The sequence below is a fragment of the Phalacrocorax carbo genome, chromosome 8 (assembly GCF_963921805.1).
Source record: "Phalacrocorax carbo chromosome 8, bPhaCar2.1, whole genome shotgun sequence".
Lineage (NCBI taxonomy): Eukaryota > Metazoa > Chordata > Aves > Suliformes > Phalacrocoracidae > Phalacrocorax > Phalacrocorax carbo.
In genome coordinates, this window is record NC_087520.1 from 9,443,145 (window position 1) to 9,458,509 (window position 15,365).

The following is a 15,365-nucleotide window of genomic DNA, read 5'->3' on the forward strand; positions in this document are numbered from 1 at the left end:
CTTTTTCCAGAACACAAGTAGGACATAAAAGCCTCATATGATAAGATCTGCAAGAAAATTTGGTCCACTCAAAGCTAAACTACAGTTTTTAGAAAATTATGAATTGGTAGAAAATTAAGATTAGTTTCCATTTTATTTCAGGTATTCTTGAATTCCTTCAAAAACTTTTTCATGATAGCACAATAACCTATCATCTGCTTCTCACGGAGCACCATAACAACTCCTTTGGGTAGATTCAAAATGTGAACACGACTCCAATACCTAAGTATCAGCAAAATCTAATTGCTCTATTATGTTTGTTAAGTAGCTTCTTAGACACACTTCCAAAAGCAGAAATTTTGGTTTTTTCCATATACAGCATTTGAAAGACATCTTTGACTTCAGCAACCAAATTATAAGGCATATAGTTAGGAAAGAAATTATAGGTTGCCGGTAGAGTAAGTGATATAACAGTATCTAAACAAGACACTACATCAGAACATTATACCAGCAACAAGCATTACGTCCTTCGTAGACTGAAGTCTTGAATACTTCCAGTTCATGTACATACACACCTTATAAACTCTCCTCCAGTTCTTTTTGTTATCTTTCAGCATTCGAGTCCAAAGCATGTTCATCAGTTCTGGAAACTGTTCATACATAAACGTAGCCCTAAAGAATTAAACAAAAGGAGTAAAGACATTTCATTCTCCGTGGTTTGCCACAATAGCTTGTTAAGACTCAGGGCTGACAGTAGATGGCAGACTTGATCTGATCCCATTCACATCTGATGACATTACAAGGGAAAAAGCTATCCCTATTTCTTACTCATATAGAAGTAATTTACATAGTGGTACTACAAAAAAAAAAGTAGCTGTGAAAGTCTAAGGCAGTAAAAAGAACTTTCACTAATTTATAAAGAAAATAATGTTTAACACGAATGTCCTAATAATCCCTGCAACTAGTCAAACATGCAACTTCCAAACTAATTTTAACAGGAAAAAAGCTCAAGGAAGAATTTTACATGTTTTGCTCTATTTGGAAAAGTCACGAGAAAGACGTTTGAAAATAAACACTCCAAAAAAATCAGAAAGAATTATGACACTCCATAAAAATAAAGAATTTCAAAAATACTTTTACTTCATTTTTAACAGTTTTCAATACAAGATTATGCATTAAAAAAATAAGACTTGATTTACAGCAACTTTTCAGCATTATCAGTCAGCATACCAGAGTTGATTTAGCAGCAAATTTCACATTCCTCTATAAAATGCACTTTTCTTCATCAGTGAGCCAAATTATCACTTACTTGGCAATCTCTCCCATGAGTTGCCCCGAAGGTCCCCATGGATCATCATTGGTTGCCTCTCGAACCTTAGACTCTATTTCTGAATAATTCATAACCACATTGGTGCTGCAAATGAAAAAAAAATTAACACACATGAAGATTAGCATCAAAACTGAGAAACACATGAAAACTTAATAATGACACTAGTGTGTATCTCACTTAATGAGATACCTCTCTACAGGGTGGGAAAGAAAACATCTTTAGTGCAGAAGTTACCCTAAGGACACTATACAACACATTTAAGTTATCTTTAAGAAGGTTTTGCTATTCTATTAGTCTTCAGGAATAGAGATGGGAAACCAGGGATTACATTACAGCTGGATTCAGTCCAGTAAAAACGGCTTTTGGTCAAATTAAAATCCAAACCAAACCACTAGAGTCAAAGCTGATAGCTCCCCCAACTAGATATGGTTTGCTTACAGGTTTGTATAGTGTATAGTTATTTGCAAGAAGCTTTATAACTCAGTCAGAAGCAGATTTTTTTTTTCCAATGATGAGTGCTACAAGAGAAACTCAAGAATATCTGTATCAAACAGGTTCTCGTTTTTAAAAAAAAAAAAAATCACACAGAAGACTGAAATAAGGGAGATAAGACTCAGTAGGAAGTCTGTTTCCTAGCTTGAATATATTTAATTAAAGGAAAACAGCAAAAAAATAAAAGCTGCAGAGCACACTGTGCTACAATTAAAGCAATGCAAATACTATAAGGACCTCAGGCTGTCTTTGCAAGACTTCACAGAAAAACATAACCTGGAAAAATGAAGCACTTTTTCCATATCACTTTTATTAAAAGTAGTCAATGAGTGACTATTTTTTTAACCAATCTCTCAAATGGGTAATGTTCAGCTACAAGCCCAGCAACCTCCTCTGTGCCCTTAAAAGCATGCAGATACATTTGATAACACAATGATTTTCCTTATACTTTAAGGTGAGTGAATAATGATTTGTTTCTGTACACACAGAGAACAGTTGAAAAACAGCCCTCTAGTTATGGAGCAATATAGGACACGAGCAATGAAACGTCAGTAAAAGGAAACCTAGTGGCCTCCGCTTTCCCTACATACTTCACACTGTATTTGAAATAACTTAGAAATTGTATGTTTACACCTACTGTATCAAAAGTGAGAAAGTTTACTTAACTGTTAAAAGTGCATCATACAACTGCTTTCAGAAGCCAAAACAACCCCTGTAAGCTGAATGCATTCAACATACAAACCATACTGTAAAGACAAAATGATTAAACTGTAGGAGAGATCTAGTGATCTTATAATACAACGTGGAGAAGGCACTTGCTGCTTAAAAACCTCCTCTTAACCTGAAAGGACTGTTAAGTATCTTGATTTTTCTTATAGTCACCCCTCTGTCCGTGCAGGAGTTGGCACAAAGCAGCATTCAAGCAATACCCGTTCAATTTTATTTGGCGTAAGGATAGCCAAAGTCTTGGAACTGGGAGTTATAAACAGCAGAAACAAGAATAAGATCTCCTTAAGTCTGAGAGGGGACACAAAAGGTAATTGTTAAAACAGAATAAAATTCCTGGACTTAATCTTGGATTCTCAGCATGAGAATTCCTGCTGTCAGATTCTGATGTACGATTTTATTCAACTTAGTGTCTAAACAGAGCATAAGCTACATGACTGAATAAATAATCAGCAAGCTAACAGAACCTATCTATATAAAAAAAGACTGTAGGAACACAGCAGTAGTTATGAACAGCAATTAAGGTTTTTACAAACTCGTTTATGCTAAATGCTCCTGAAGCTTCTGTTTCTGACATTTTCGTTACCATACAGACAAACGTAAACTAATACCATCTTTATTTCCCATATGCACAGGACATTAAAAAAACCAAAATACAACCCCAAAGCTACGGGCTTCAGCGCTTTGCAGCTTTCAGCACACTAGTTCCCTTGTCCAAAGCAAGGGAAGGCAGGGAGATGAATGGAAAGGTTCTGTTTGTTTTTATAACCCCTCCTTAAGCGCTTGTTTGAGAGACTTGATGGGGAGTTGGGGGGAAGCATAAAATGAAGCATTTCCTTCATTTCTTAGAGCAAAGAATTTAACATTGGAAAAACGCATGAAAAGATGCAAACTTACTGTAGAAACAAAAATGCCAGCATTAGCTATAGAGGAGCTCAAAGCACACGGCTATAGTGGCATCGGGGTTGAAAGGGGGAAACGGAAGGAAAACAAGGGAAATTAAGTAATGCCGAAAGAAAGAAGGTGCAGTTAAACCCTTCTAAGCACAGAAGCATGCTCTATGTCTAAACCCCTCCCGCAGTAAAGTTATTGTTCTCAGCAACTAGGAGAAAGCTCTTTTATAAATGCCAAGCTGAGATCTAAGGGCACAACGAGTTCCAAAACAAAGTATCTTTAAGCCACATTTAATTCAGCAACAAATGTAAACTTCAAGGAAAAAAATAAAAAAGAACAACCAAAAGCTGTTGTATAGTTTGGCATCATTCCAGGTCACTTAAAAATAACCATTTCTAAAAAGGTGGAAATACAGTTTTATTCTTCCTTTCCCATGTTTTCTATGGCCCTCATTCCATGCCCTACCCATGATTCCTGTGACCTTTGCAACAAAAAAATAATTTACGTCCAGATGTGAAGGGAAAAAGTGACTAGCTTGATTGCCAAGACTTCCTGTGATTGATATAAATTTAATATCCGAGGACACTTTCAGACACCAGGGGGGGCTCTCTGATTAGTTTATACTGGGCAGCTTCCAGGGAATCGTGCTGGACTGCATGGACACAGGCTGCTTTGCAAACAAATGGACATACAGCAGTCAAGACTGACAGAAAGTATCTCCGCAATCAGTGTTTAAAACACCCCATTATCCGTAAGACTGCATTTGGATTTACCCCAAATCGTTAACTGACACCCTGCACAGCTGGAATCTTGTGACAAGCACTTTTACAGAAAGTTTTGACATGGACAAAGACATTAAACACAAAGCTCATATTGAAAGTTACATCCAAAATAAAGGCACGCCAAGTAAATAAATAAATGCACTGACATGAACATTACAAACTGCTGCATTCTTTTCTGTTTGTCTTACATTTCTTTCCAGTCTATTCAGTCATAGGCTACTGTTAACAGATGATTTTTACTCTTTATTGTGCCCCTTAAAAATTATTTTACTATTGTTTTTTAAAAAAGCTCTTCAGAAAAGCCAAGAGAGGGCACTGTCACATCTCTATGAAACAATAAGCACGGTGGTGGCGAGCAAAACTTTAGCTTTTAATTTCTTGTGAGAGAATGCTCAACTTTAAATGTTTGCATCTACAATTTATAGTAATACTGAGTGGGTACCTCAAGTCAGAGACTAAATTCCTCCACGTGAATAAATGGGCATTGCTAGTGAAAAGCCAGCGGGTAATAGCCATAAATATCTGATCACCTCCAACTGCATCAGACAATAAGACACTCCCTTTTAGATAACATATATATTTATTTAGAAGTTTTACATGCATTTTATAAACTGTATTTTAACATATTTGGTAACTGAATAGATGTACCATAAATACCCTCAAATTACTATTTTGTCCACAATTTTGCCTGCATTTTTCACACAAAAGTCCTTCAAAGTGTTCAACCAATCGTACATAGCTTCAAATTGTGTTCTAAGTTGCATTTTGAGATAAGCTGTCATCTGGATGCAGGTGCCACACCATATAGCATGCTAAAACCACAGAAAATAAGCAAGAGGGGGAGAGGAGAGGGATGTGAAGGGTGAGACGAAGTATTGCACATACCTCACATGTATAATTTGAGGTAAAAATAATGCTTGGTTGGTATTAGGGAGAGCAAGCGGACAAGCAAGAGGGGACAAGAAGATCTACCCATATCAAGCTAAGGGGATCAGAAAAGCTACCAAGGTGCGATCCAGAAGTTTACCAAGTATCTGCCACTTCAACATTTACAGTTGCAACAGCCTGAAAAGCACTTCAGCTTTCAGGCGTAAGATAAAAACCCCTACAGGTCTGAGACTGTCCTTTGAGCACTACTCTTTGAAACACGGAAACGAAGGATAGCTTGTGGATGGCCTGCTTGAAAATAAAGCCTTGCAGCCTGAAAGTACATTTCACAGAGTAGGCCTTAAAGTATACATTCCTAAGAGGGGTCCCACCCCACCATATCAGCAGATATTGAATGTAACCCACAATGTGGACATAAACGCACATGAACACTAGTATGTGATACATATATCTGCAGAAAACTGCTATTTGTGTTTATTTCAACATACTCCAGTATAAGGCTCTGATAGATGTATTTTGGCTTCTCTGCTCAGGCTTCTGACCTTACATTGTGGTACATGAATCAAACTACTAATGCTCAGAAGGACAGTATTAGTGAGGATGAGGTGTACGTACTCTTCTCTCAGCAACGTATCAGCGCTTCTCCAGTGTTTTTTCCATAAAACAGCCACAAAATAAATACTGAAGAAAGCAAGCTTTACTCTTCTAGACTAAGAAAAAAGTTTTCTTAAAAAAAAAAAACACTTTTATGCCAGGAAAGTAAAATAATTGTATTACCAGCCAACTTTCTGTTAAAAAAATAATCACAATAGCATGAATTGAAATGTTTGTTTCAGAGTAAAGATTTTTCATTGTTCAGGACCACAACGTGTTCTCTATAGATTCATATGCTGTAACTGAAGTCAGCTCAGTTATCTGTTAGGAGATTAGCATCACTTAAAGTATTACACAACTCCAACTACAGCACTTCCATAATAGTTTCCAATTGGTAACATTACAACCAGTTTTGTTGTGCCTGAACTAGTTATCCCACAACCACTGCTGGTTCCGCTCTGAAGAAAGAGCCCCAAACCCTAAATCTCTCCATATCATATCCCTTGAGCCAGGAACACTTTGGAAACGTGAATGTGGAAACACGAGGCTCTGAACATAGCAAAAGAAATGGAAGAAGTCCATTTTCTCAGCTAATCTCTACTCTAAGGTTAACCCTCAAATAACATTTCATACTAATGATTTACATATACTACCAGCAAACCCGCTAAAGGAAAGTGTGCAACAATTTTTGGCTTTGTTCACTCAATTCCACACTTCGGTTAGAACCTTGGATGCAGCATACTGCACTAGTAAGTCTTCCCAAAAGAACGCCACACAGATACTTCCACTTCATGCTCCCCAGCATACCCTATATCTTCCAGATGTTTTCCATGGTTAGTGGTGCTGTTCCCTCGTCACCTTGACAATACATTCAAGTGCATGAAATCGCAACTCAAAGGAAGCCTACAGTTCACTGCTAGATTTTGGGAGCAATGTTCTTTTGAAGGAAGTATTCCCAAGATAAGTGTTTATCAGGCAAGGAGTAAAGAGCTATATCTCAAAGTTTCAGGTCTTCAAAAGACATGTAAACTTAGCATTTTGTATTAATGCTTAAATAGCAGCAGAGTCTTAAACATACAGAAACCTTTAAATAGCACGTGCACAGGAAACCTGCAATAGAAGAAATACGTGCCATGAGAAAAGAAGGTATTTATAGATTAAAGGTAATGAAAGAATAATAAATATCTATCCAGCCAGAATGGAACTTACTTTAAAACATATTAAGGAATCAGAAAACCTATCAGATCTTAGTCAATGCTTCTGCACAAACTTAAAAGCCTTGAATATGCCCCGGGGCAAGAGTCAGACCACTCCATTAAAAGCACCATTAGGATTAGAGTTGCTATTGATGTCGCTGGTGTCACTGAGGACACAAGTACAATTCTGGACATTAGATCCACAGAAGATCTGTGAAATGCCATGTTTAATCTTGTGAAAACTAAAATAAACAGAAGTCATGGAGAGGGTACGTTACAACAGTTTCTTTATAGTGATGATGAAGGTATTGGATTGGACAGGGTGAGCCTAATTAGAAACACTTCGCAGACCTCTGGGAAGCTGCCCACTGTGCTGAGGGACTGAGCAGCAGGAACAAGAAACCTGGTTATACAGTTAAAAATTTTTTTCAATGTACATTTCAAACCAATTACAATATCATGTATACATGGGACTCCTATGTGCATAATATTATGCCTTTAACTATTACTCCAAGGACATCACTGGATTATGCACCTTCTGTTTTCCTTTTTTTAATTTTACAACTGGGAACACTAAAATACTAAAAGCTGAGATGAGAAACTCTACATTTTATCACCATTAACAGTTTCCAATGAGACGCCATTCTGCAAATACCTTTTTAAAGTCTAAGTGCAGAAGAAAAAAAAGAAACTCAAGCATTATCCACATATATGTCTATCGTTCATATAGTTTTAACATTAATGCTATTCAAACAAAGAGTAACACTAAAAATCATAATTTTTTACAGAAAAAAAATTTAGTCTCTTGAGGAGGGAGGAGTCTGGATGAACAGAGGACAACAGAAGCTCTGTTACTGTACAACAATATGCAGTGCGGTACCAAAGTCTTGCAAGAAACAAAGTATTTTAACCTTTTGTTATTTAAGGTGCCAAAACACACACAACATAATTTTATCTTTTAAGTAACTACATGGTTAGCATGATCTTTTCAATAGGCAGTCTCATAGACTAATACTTTAATCCCATTCTTTCTGCAATTTTGTTAGCAGCTTCTCTATTTTTAGAAAGTCTCCACATTTCCTGACTTTCACAGTGAATAAAAGCAAAATAAACTTTAAATTCAGTCAATACCAGAACAGATGACACTGACTCAGACTGAAATCTCATCACCTCACTTGGGTGACATGGCAAAGGACATAGTTACAGTAACAGCCTCTAAAGCCCTCGTGGACAAAACCCAGTAAGAATACACTTGCACAGCTCTATGATGTGCTGCTTGGATTTAAAAATGAATAGACTGCATTGTCCAACCAGAAATGACCGTAAATGCAATCTGAAAAATAAATAGCTAAGAAATCATTAAATCACAGCATAAGGAAAGTTTGCTCTAGCTCTACCTGAGTAAGGAAGAACATATGCAGCTGGTTCATCTATTCATCTTGCATATCTCCGTCTAAACATTGCTACGATTTTTATGGAAAGCCACAGAGATAAGAACAGGAGTGCTTTCCCATACAGACGGTTTGTTACCAGCACTGTGGTAGCTTCAACATAAACCTCTGAACAAAGGCAGCACTAACTTACATCTGGAGGCTGAGCTAATGCTCTGCTCCTACAGTTCAAGCACTGGCTTTGTCTTCCAGCAGCTTATTTTCTCCTAACAGTTGGGTTGTCTGCTCCCTTTCAGCTGAGAAGCCAGCAGTCCTCCAACTATAGAGACAAGATTGGGACTAGCTATTGTTCATCTGATCCATGGTACGTGTTTTAGGAATACTATCCAATGTAGCAGCAGCAATTTATCTTCAGATTTCCCAAAAAAATCAGTACAAGGGCTGACAACTTAAGGCAAAAAAAAAGTTTAATGTAGCTTTGCTTTTAGACATTTGAGACTGCATCTGTAATTTTTTTTAAAAAAAGAACGAATGCACTATAAAATAATACGAGCAAAGCAAACATTCAACATCAGAAGAAGAGATAAGGTAACATTTTCACAACAGTTATCTAAAAAGACACCCTCCCCCCGCCCACAGACACACATGCATTTAAGATGAAGCCTTTGGAGAGGAAGGAACACACACACACCATCTTACCCCCACCATTCACCTTCTCCGAGTCATACAGCTAAACTACTTCTAATATCTAGATTAAAAGGTTCCTCTAAAGCAAGAGTGGAAATAGAGGGAAGCTTTCTGAGAATGCTATAAAGTTATTTTAATATTAAATGATCCATTTTTAAACTGTGTGCAGAAGTTAGCTTCAACTACCAAGAGTACACAACAAAAAAAAGCTAAACAACTCTGAGTATACAATACACCTCCCCAGCTCCCAGGTGTGGGAATCCTGGAATCTATTAGATTGTTAATTAGTTTCCAGAAACATTTTTTCCAATTAAAAAAATAATTTAAAACTTATCCATCTGGGCATGAAATACTTTCTACAGAGCATTTGAATTGGTGAGCTAAAAAAGAAGCGGTCCCGACCCACACAGCACCTGCCCCCCAAACCACCAGGGGCCAGCACACCATGCAAGCAGCACCTCCCAAAAAGAGGCAGCGTATTAACTGTACTTATTTCTGTTAGCATAGCTTCCTTCAAGTTCTGAAGGATTAAAGCTGATCACTGGTCCAAACTTGTGTTTCAAGAAACTGAAAGGATTTAAGACAGAGTCAAACCAAAAGATGCATTTCAGCACCAGATTTCACTGCCCTGTGACAGTCTGCCCTTATCTTAGGAAGTTCAACATGCAGACAGGTTCACAGACAGAGGGCAGAAAGATAAGACATCGTTTATCCACTCGTTTTTCCCAAACAATAAAATGTACATTCAGGAATTTATGTACCTAATATTACTAACAATTCAGAGAAGGATATGTTAATTGCCTTTGAAATAAAGAAGGCACTGCTCTTCCCCCAGTGAACTCGTATATTCCATCTCAGTCAGCATCTCTCTCCTTGCTCAGCAAAGGCAAACAAAAAAACATGTAATGAACTTAATGCACTTTCATTTTGCTCCTGTCAGTAATGTCACTTTCGTTATAAAACATGCAGCTTAGATTTAGAGCCTTACAGATGAAACATATGGATACCAAATATGAAGCCAGCAGTCCACATTCAACAACGAAACAGATGGGTACCCATCTGCCAAAATGCCTGGTGAAATACCTCAGGTTACACAGAGGTAACAGTGCAACATTAGCTGATACTTGACTGTTTGAAGTTACTTATTTTTAAGCCACTCCTCAGAAGCATTATGAATATGACACCAGTCAATTTAGTACATGAATACTGGGTATTATTAGAGACCTTCTATGCAAGTTGCAATTATGCCCTTTCTGACCAATGATACCATCTTCATTACGGTACAGTAGGATCTGAAATACGTTTTCAGCTTTTCAAGTTAACAGTTTCATAATTTATGTGGCAGATGTGCAAGGCAAACTGCACAGAAAGAGATAAGCCAAGAAAAACATCCTGATGGCCACAAATGAATTACGACTTGTGGGAGGAAGGAACTATATAGCTATTTCCTGTGCCTTACAACTTCTAATCACAAAGACTACCAAGTAAACAAGATAACCCAAAAATCTACCACCCACTTTCAAAAAGAACAGTGACTTTAAGAAATAAATTGAAACCTGTTAGAGAACTCAGAAAATCTCACTTACAGAAACCACCACTGCACACTGCTGAAGTCTTCCCTTTCAAGGTTTCCCCCCTCAAAAATTACGCAATTGCAGCTTGCTGTATTCCTCATGTTTTTGTAATTGCTATGCTACAGCTGAAGCCGTTTTTCTACAGATGTTGGGAACATGAGGTGACTAATCATATGATAGTTTTAAAGTGTATTTGCTTAAGGAACAAACACTTTGCCCCCAAGTTGATTTAAGATTGATTTAATCTCTCCTACTGCAGATTCCCTGCAGTGTTAATATTTTCATATTCTTATATAAAACCACCCCTTGTGGTTTACACCAACAGATACATGGCTGTTTTAAATATCTTAATTTGTCAACAATTGTAGAGTGGCAATACGTGGTGGTAAATAACTTCTCAAACTCACTGAGGATTTTGCCATGTTAATACTATCGATTGTGGTTTTGTACCACCTTTATAGAAAGTATCTCTTCATCTAAAGCCCAGGCCCCTTTCTTTATTTCCCTATTCTTTATGGGATGTTTTGGTTCCAAACACCCACCCTAACATTCTTCAGTTAGCATCCTCTTATCTTCAACGATTAGTCTATCTTCACTTCACGCACATACTTCCGCTGTTCCTTTTTTAAAGGCTTAGTGTCATCATTTTGCTTACTAAACTTCATTCAAAAAAGCTTCTTTAAAAGGTGGCTAACCAAAATAAATGCTATTCTCCAGCAAGTAGAATGAATCAAAATACTTCCTTTTAACTTACAATGTAAGACCACCACAATAGTATTTCCATTGTTTTTTCAGTATTAGTTTTTAGGTCACATTTTTTAGTTCAAATTTTAGTTGAAATTAGAGTACAATTACACCTAAACCATTCTTGTGACAAATCTGATTAATCTGAAGCATGAAAACCAATTTCACAACCAAGTGGAATAAAGCTGCCTTTCAGGCAACACTTGACACTTTGGCGCGATAGTCACAAGCTAAAAAAGCAACTCTGGTTTTGATTCAGACAGAAAGGCCAGACTGTTACTGCCCTTTGCAAGTTTTCAGTCTCCTTGCACTCATGTGAGCTTGCATCTGGTTTATCAGATTGAAGTCACTGCTTTGTAGCTGCTGTTTCTGTGGGTTTAATTGCTTTCAAAGTTCAGTACACTACGTTTAAACAACAGCAGCCATATAGTCAAAAAAGAAATGGAATTACAAAAGGTTATCCAAGTTTTGTAACTGCAGAACTAAAGAGACTTCCATATGTATGTTGTAATCATATGACTAGATTTACTTTTGCTCAGTCCTCAGACCTGATTTGCTACTCTGCTCCGTACACTTCAGATTTTTCCTTCTGTAACAAGCTGCAATTTTAAAAATTTTTAGAACTAACTATATTTCTTTACAGAATGCAGTCAGACTGCACTTCCTCCTTCAAGACTCAGCAAGAGCCGCTATGTGTTTTCCATCACGTACTGCATGTTTAATTTTTCCATATTTGTGTCCAATCAGGTAACATGACTTATACTGAAAACAAGTTTTTAACCAAGTAGCGCAAAGAGCTACAGAAATCTAATTAAACACACACTTTCTGTAGAGTGCTTCTTCTACAAGTAAAAAACCAGCACAAAAAAGTCAATCCCAATAAACTGCTAGACAATTATAACATAAAACTAAAATTTAAATACATTATTTTGGGAGAGAGACTGAAACACTCTTCACCATGGCTTACACACTCCAATCAACTGTGATTCTTTGTGCTTTGTGGCATTTATATAACTTCAAGAGTAACTTCCCTGAAAATAAAAAGCTTTTCTCAGGTGTTCACAGGTTTCATAAGCTGCCTTCTGAACAAGGTATCTAACACTACTTCCTTCTTTGTATGCACAAAGTATTAAGATACTGTATTCAAGTCCACAGCTTAAGCATTTTAAGTGCATACAGAAACTTTCAAAAGATAGAGACTCTCAAGTACTCCCAGTCAGTGAGCTTGCAGGACTGGGGCACAATATTTTAGTGCCAAGAGAGAACTATTTACAAAAAGAATGAGGTCTGACCCTTAAGAAATAAAAAGGGTAAAAGTTTTCAGAGGACAAGTTATAGTTACTCACAACCTGAGGCAACAGTAAGCTTTGAAGCTGTGTAACTTCAACTCCCTTGTGTGCCTCAGACTTCCTATTTTTGACCATAAAAAAATTTTGAGAGGGACCTTGGATGGAGGAGGAAAACAGGGAGAAAAGAAAAAAACAAAAAGCCAACCTGACAGTAAAAAGAATACTCTGCCAGTGGCTATAACACTCCAGACCCTTCAGAATGTTGTATAATGACCTCTTGCCCTGTTTTTTGCTGGGAGAGAGTTAATTTTCTTCCTAGTAGCTGGTACAGGGCTGTGTTTTGGATTTAGTATGAGAATAACATTGGTAGTACACTGATGTTTCAGTTATTGTTAAGTAGTACTTAAGCTAATCGAAGACTTTTCAGCTTCCCCCGCCCGGCCAGTGAGAACCTGGGAAGGGGCACAGCCAGGACAGCTGACCCCAACTGGCCAAAGGGATATTCCATACCATATGACGTCATGCTCAGTATATAAGCTGGGGGAGTTGGCCTCAGGGCAACGATCACTGCTTGGGGACGGGCTGGGTGCCGCTTGGTGAGCAGTTGCATCACTTGTTTTTCCTGGGTTTTGTTCCTCTCTCTCTCACACCCACTGTTCTCATTTTCATTACAATTTATTAATATTATTATTTTCTTTCAGTTATGGAAATATTCTTATCTCAACCCACAAGTTCTCACTTTTACTCTTCTGATTCTCAGCCCCATCCCATTGGAGGCAGGGGAGCAGGGAGAGTGAGCAAGCAGCTGTGTGGTGCCTGGTTGATGACTGGGGCTAAACCACAACACCTCTATACTTATGATAACACGTCTCCAGAGTGTCAGAAGAGCTGTTCCATTAGTGCCTTAACACAACTCCCCAAAGATACCACTCCTTTGATAAGCCCCCCTCACCTCTAAAGCTTCTGCAACCCTGTGCTCTTTGTAACTGATCACTATTCATGTGAAACGTGTTCACCAAAAAACATCATACTAGGTTTTCTGACACCATGAAGAACTTGTAACAGTTGTAAGTTTACAGTAATGCAACAACTGGCCAAGGAAACCTCCTGATGCTACACGTTCGAAATATATTAGCTGAATAGTTACAGGTAAGAGATTTTAATCTGAAAAGCAGGAACACTGCCTGGTTAGTGAGTACACCTATGAATGGTGCAGACCTATTCAGTGTTACTAATCACACTGAATTAAACTTTCATTACTCAAAAGAATTGTTTCAAATACTCTGTCAGTTGACAGTATTTGGTGTGGACAGAAGAATGCACATGCAATAATATGGAGTTTAATATTGCCAAAAACCACCCCCACCCTCTAACATTAATGGACCATGCTTAACGACGCTTGTAGTTTCGGGTATCTCTGCATTGCAAGCTGAGTACCATTAAAACATTACCCTAATTTCAAATTTATTACAAATTAAGCATTACTCTAAACACATGCTCGCTGTTCTACTATTGAGGGCTGATTAAAGTTTAAACCATGCAGGTGCTGAAGCTTTTAACACACAAAACGATCATTCTCTGCTACAATATATAACCACTTTGGTACTGTGACATCCCATGCACCTCTGCATTGCAATCCCACACACCTATGCATTGCAATATCAATCATCATCTGCAATCATTTAGGGAGGAATAAACCTGAGTACAAGTAACTCCTCTAAGCCAGCAGTAAGCACCTGTTACCAGCTCTTCTCTGATTAGATCCACAGGCAAGGTACAGCCAAGATTACCAGATGTGTCCAAGTCCCACTCCGAAAGTGCTACCCTTGTTCCCTCCAGCCTGTCCGAGGGCTCTAATTCCTGCCAGCTCCTCTCCCTGCCCCTCTAGGCTCAAGGCAACCAGAGTCAGACAACAGCATCCTAACCGCACGTAAACCACACGTTAAACACACCCAACTTTTACAACACAAGTTGCACTCTTTCCCCAACACCCAGACTAGCTTTGAAGAGCTTGCAGTTTCCTTCTACCTTCAACTACAGAGCTATGACTCTGTACAGCTTCACATTTCATCTATGATGTAGCAAAGTAATAACATCGTGTTACCCAAGAAAGCCTGAGATGTGTATCTCAACAACAACAGCATCTAGAAGCATGATCCCAGTAGCAGGTGAAGCAACTAAAGAAGAAAACCTTCAACTGTTGCTTTAATACAGCCTTGTGCCCTGGAAAATGTCTTAAGACCAAGGCAGAAGCTGCACTGCGCTTTTCAGAGTAGAACAAAGGAAGAGGAAGCAACAGTTTACACAAAGTTATCAAGTTGCAGGCTGATAACTAGTTGTTTTCCTTTATTTATTCAAGTGTCTTTCAGTGGAATTGCTATGCAGGAGCTGTTCAGTAGGAGAAACACTTGAGACTATTATCTTCATATTTGCTTTTCTAAAGTGAACCTCATTATCATTTACTGATCTAAACACACTGGAATTAATTCTATAGTTGCTGCTGCTTGCAAAAAATCCCACAACTTCAACATCAGATTTCAGGCCTCTTATTTCCTGAAAATAATTAAAACCAGAAAATGAATACTGATGTCACTACAGAGCAGCTGATCAGCTTCTCTCCTCAAAATCAGTTCCTTACAGTCCAATTCTGAAATGCTCATGGGATCAATTGATCCAAGAGCTGGAACTTTAGTAGAAGATGTGATAAAATAACTGTTGGAAACTGCCATAGCACTAAAGCACAGAGCTGTGAGTTTCTCTGGAACTTTATAACAAGATGCTTTAGCTATAGTGACTGCC

The 15,365-nt window shown here is 37.9% G+C and overlaps 1 protein-coding gene across 2 annotated transcripts in view; it reads right to left on the reverse strand.

The window, feature by feature from the left end:
• The window catches only part of CLINT1 (clathrin interactor 1), a 53,561-nt gene that overhangs the window by 23,579 nt on the left and 14,617 nt on the right, over nucleotides 1-15,365 (reverse strand). For both annotated transcript variants that reach the window (XM_064458567.1, XM_064458566.1), the window contains 2 exons: nucleotides 1,289-1,393; nucleotides 555-651 (listed from right to left, as the gene is read on the reverse strand). In XM_064458567.1, coding sequence (XP_064314637.1) covers nucleotides 555-651; nucleotides 1,289-1,393 — 202 coding nt within the window. Of the gene's footprint in view, nucleotides 1-554; nucleotides 652-1,288; nucleotides 1,394-15,365 lie in introns of those variants that run through there.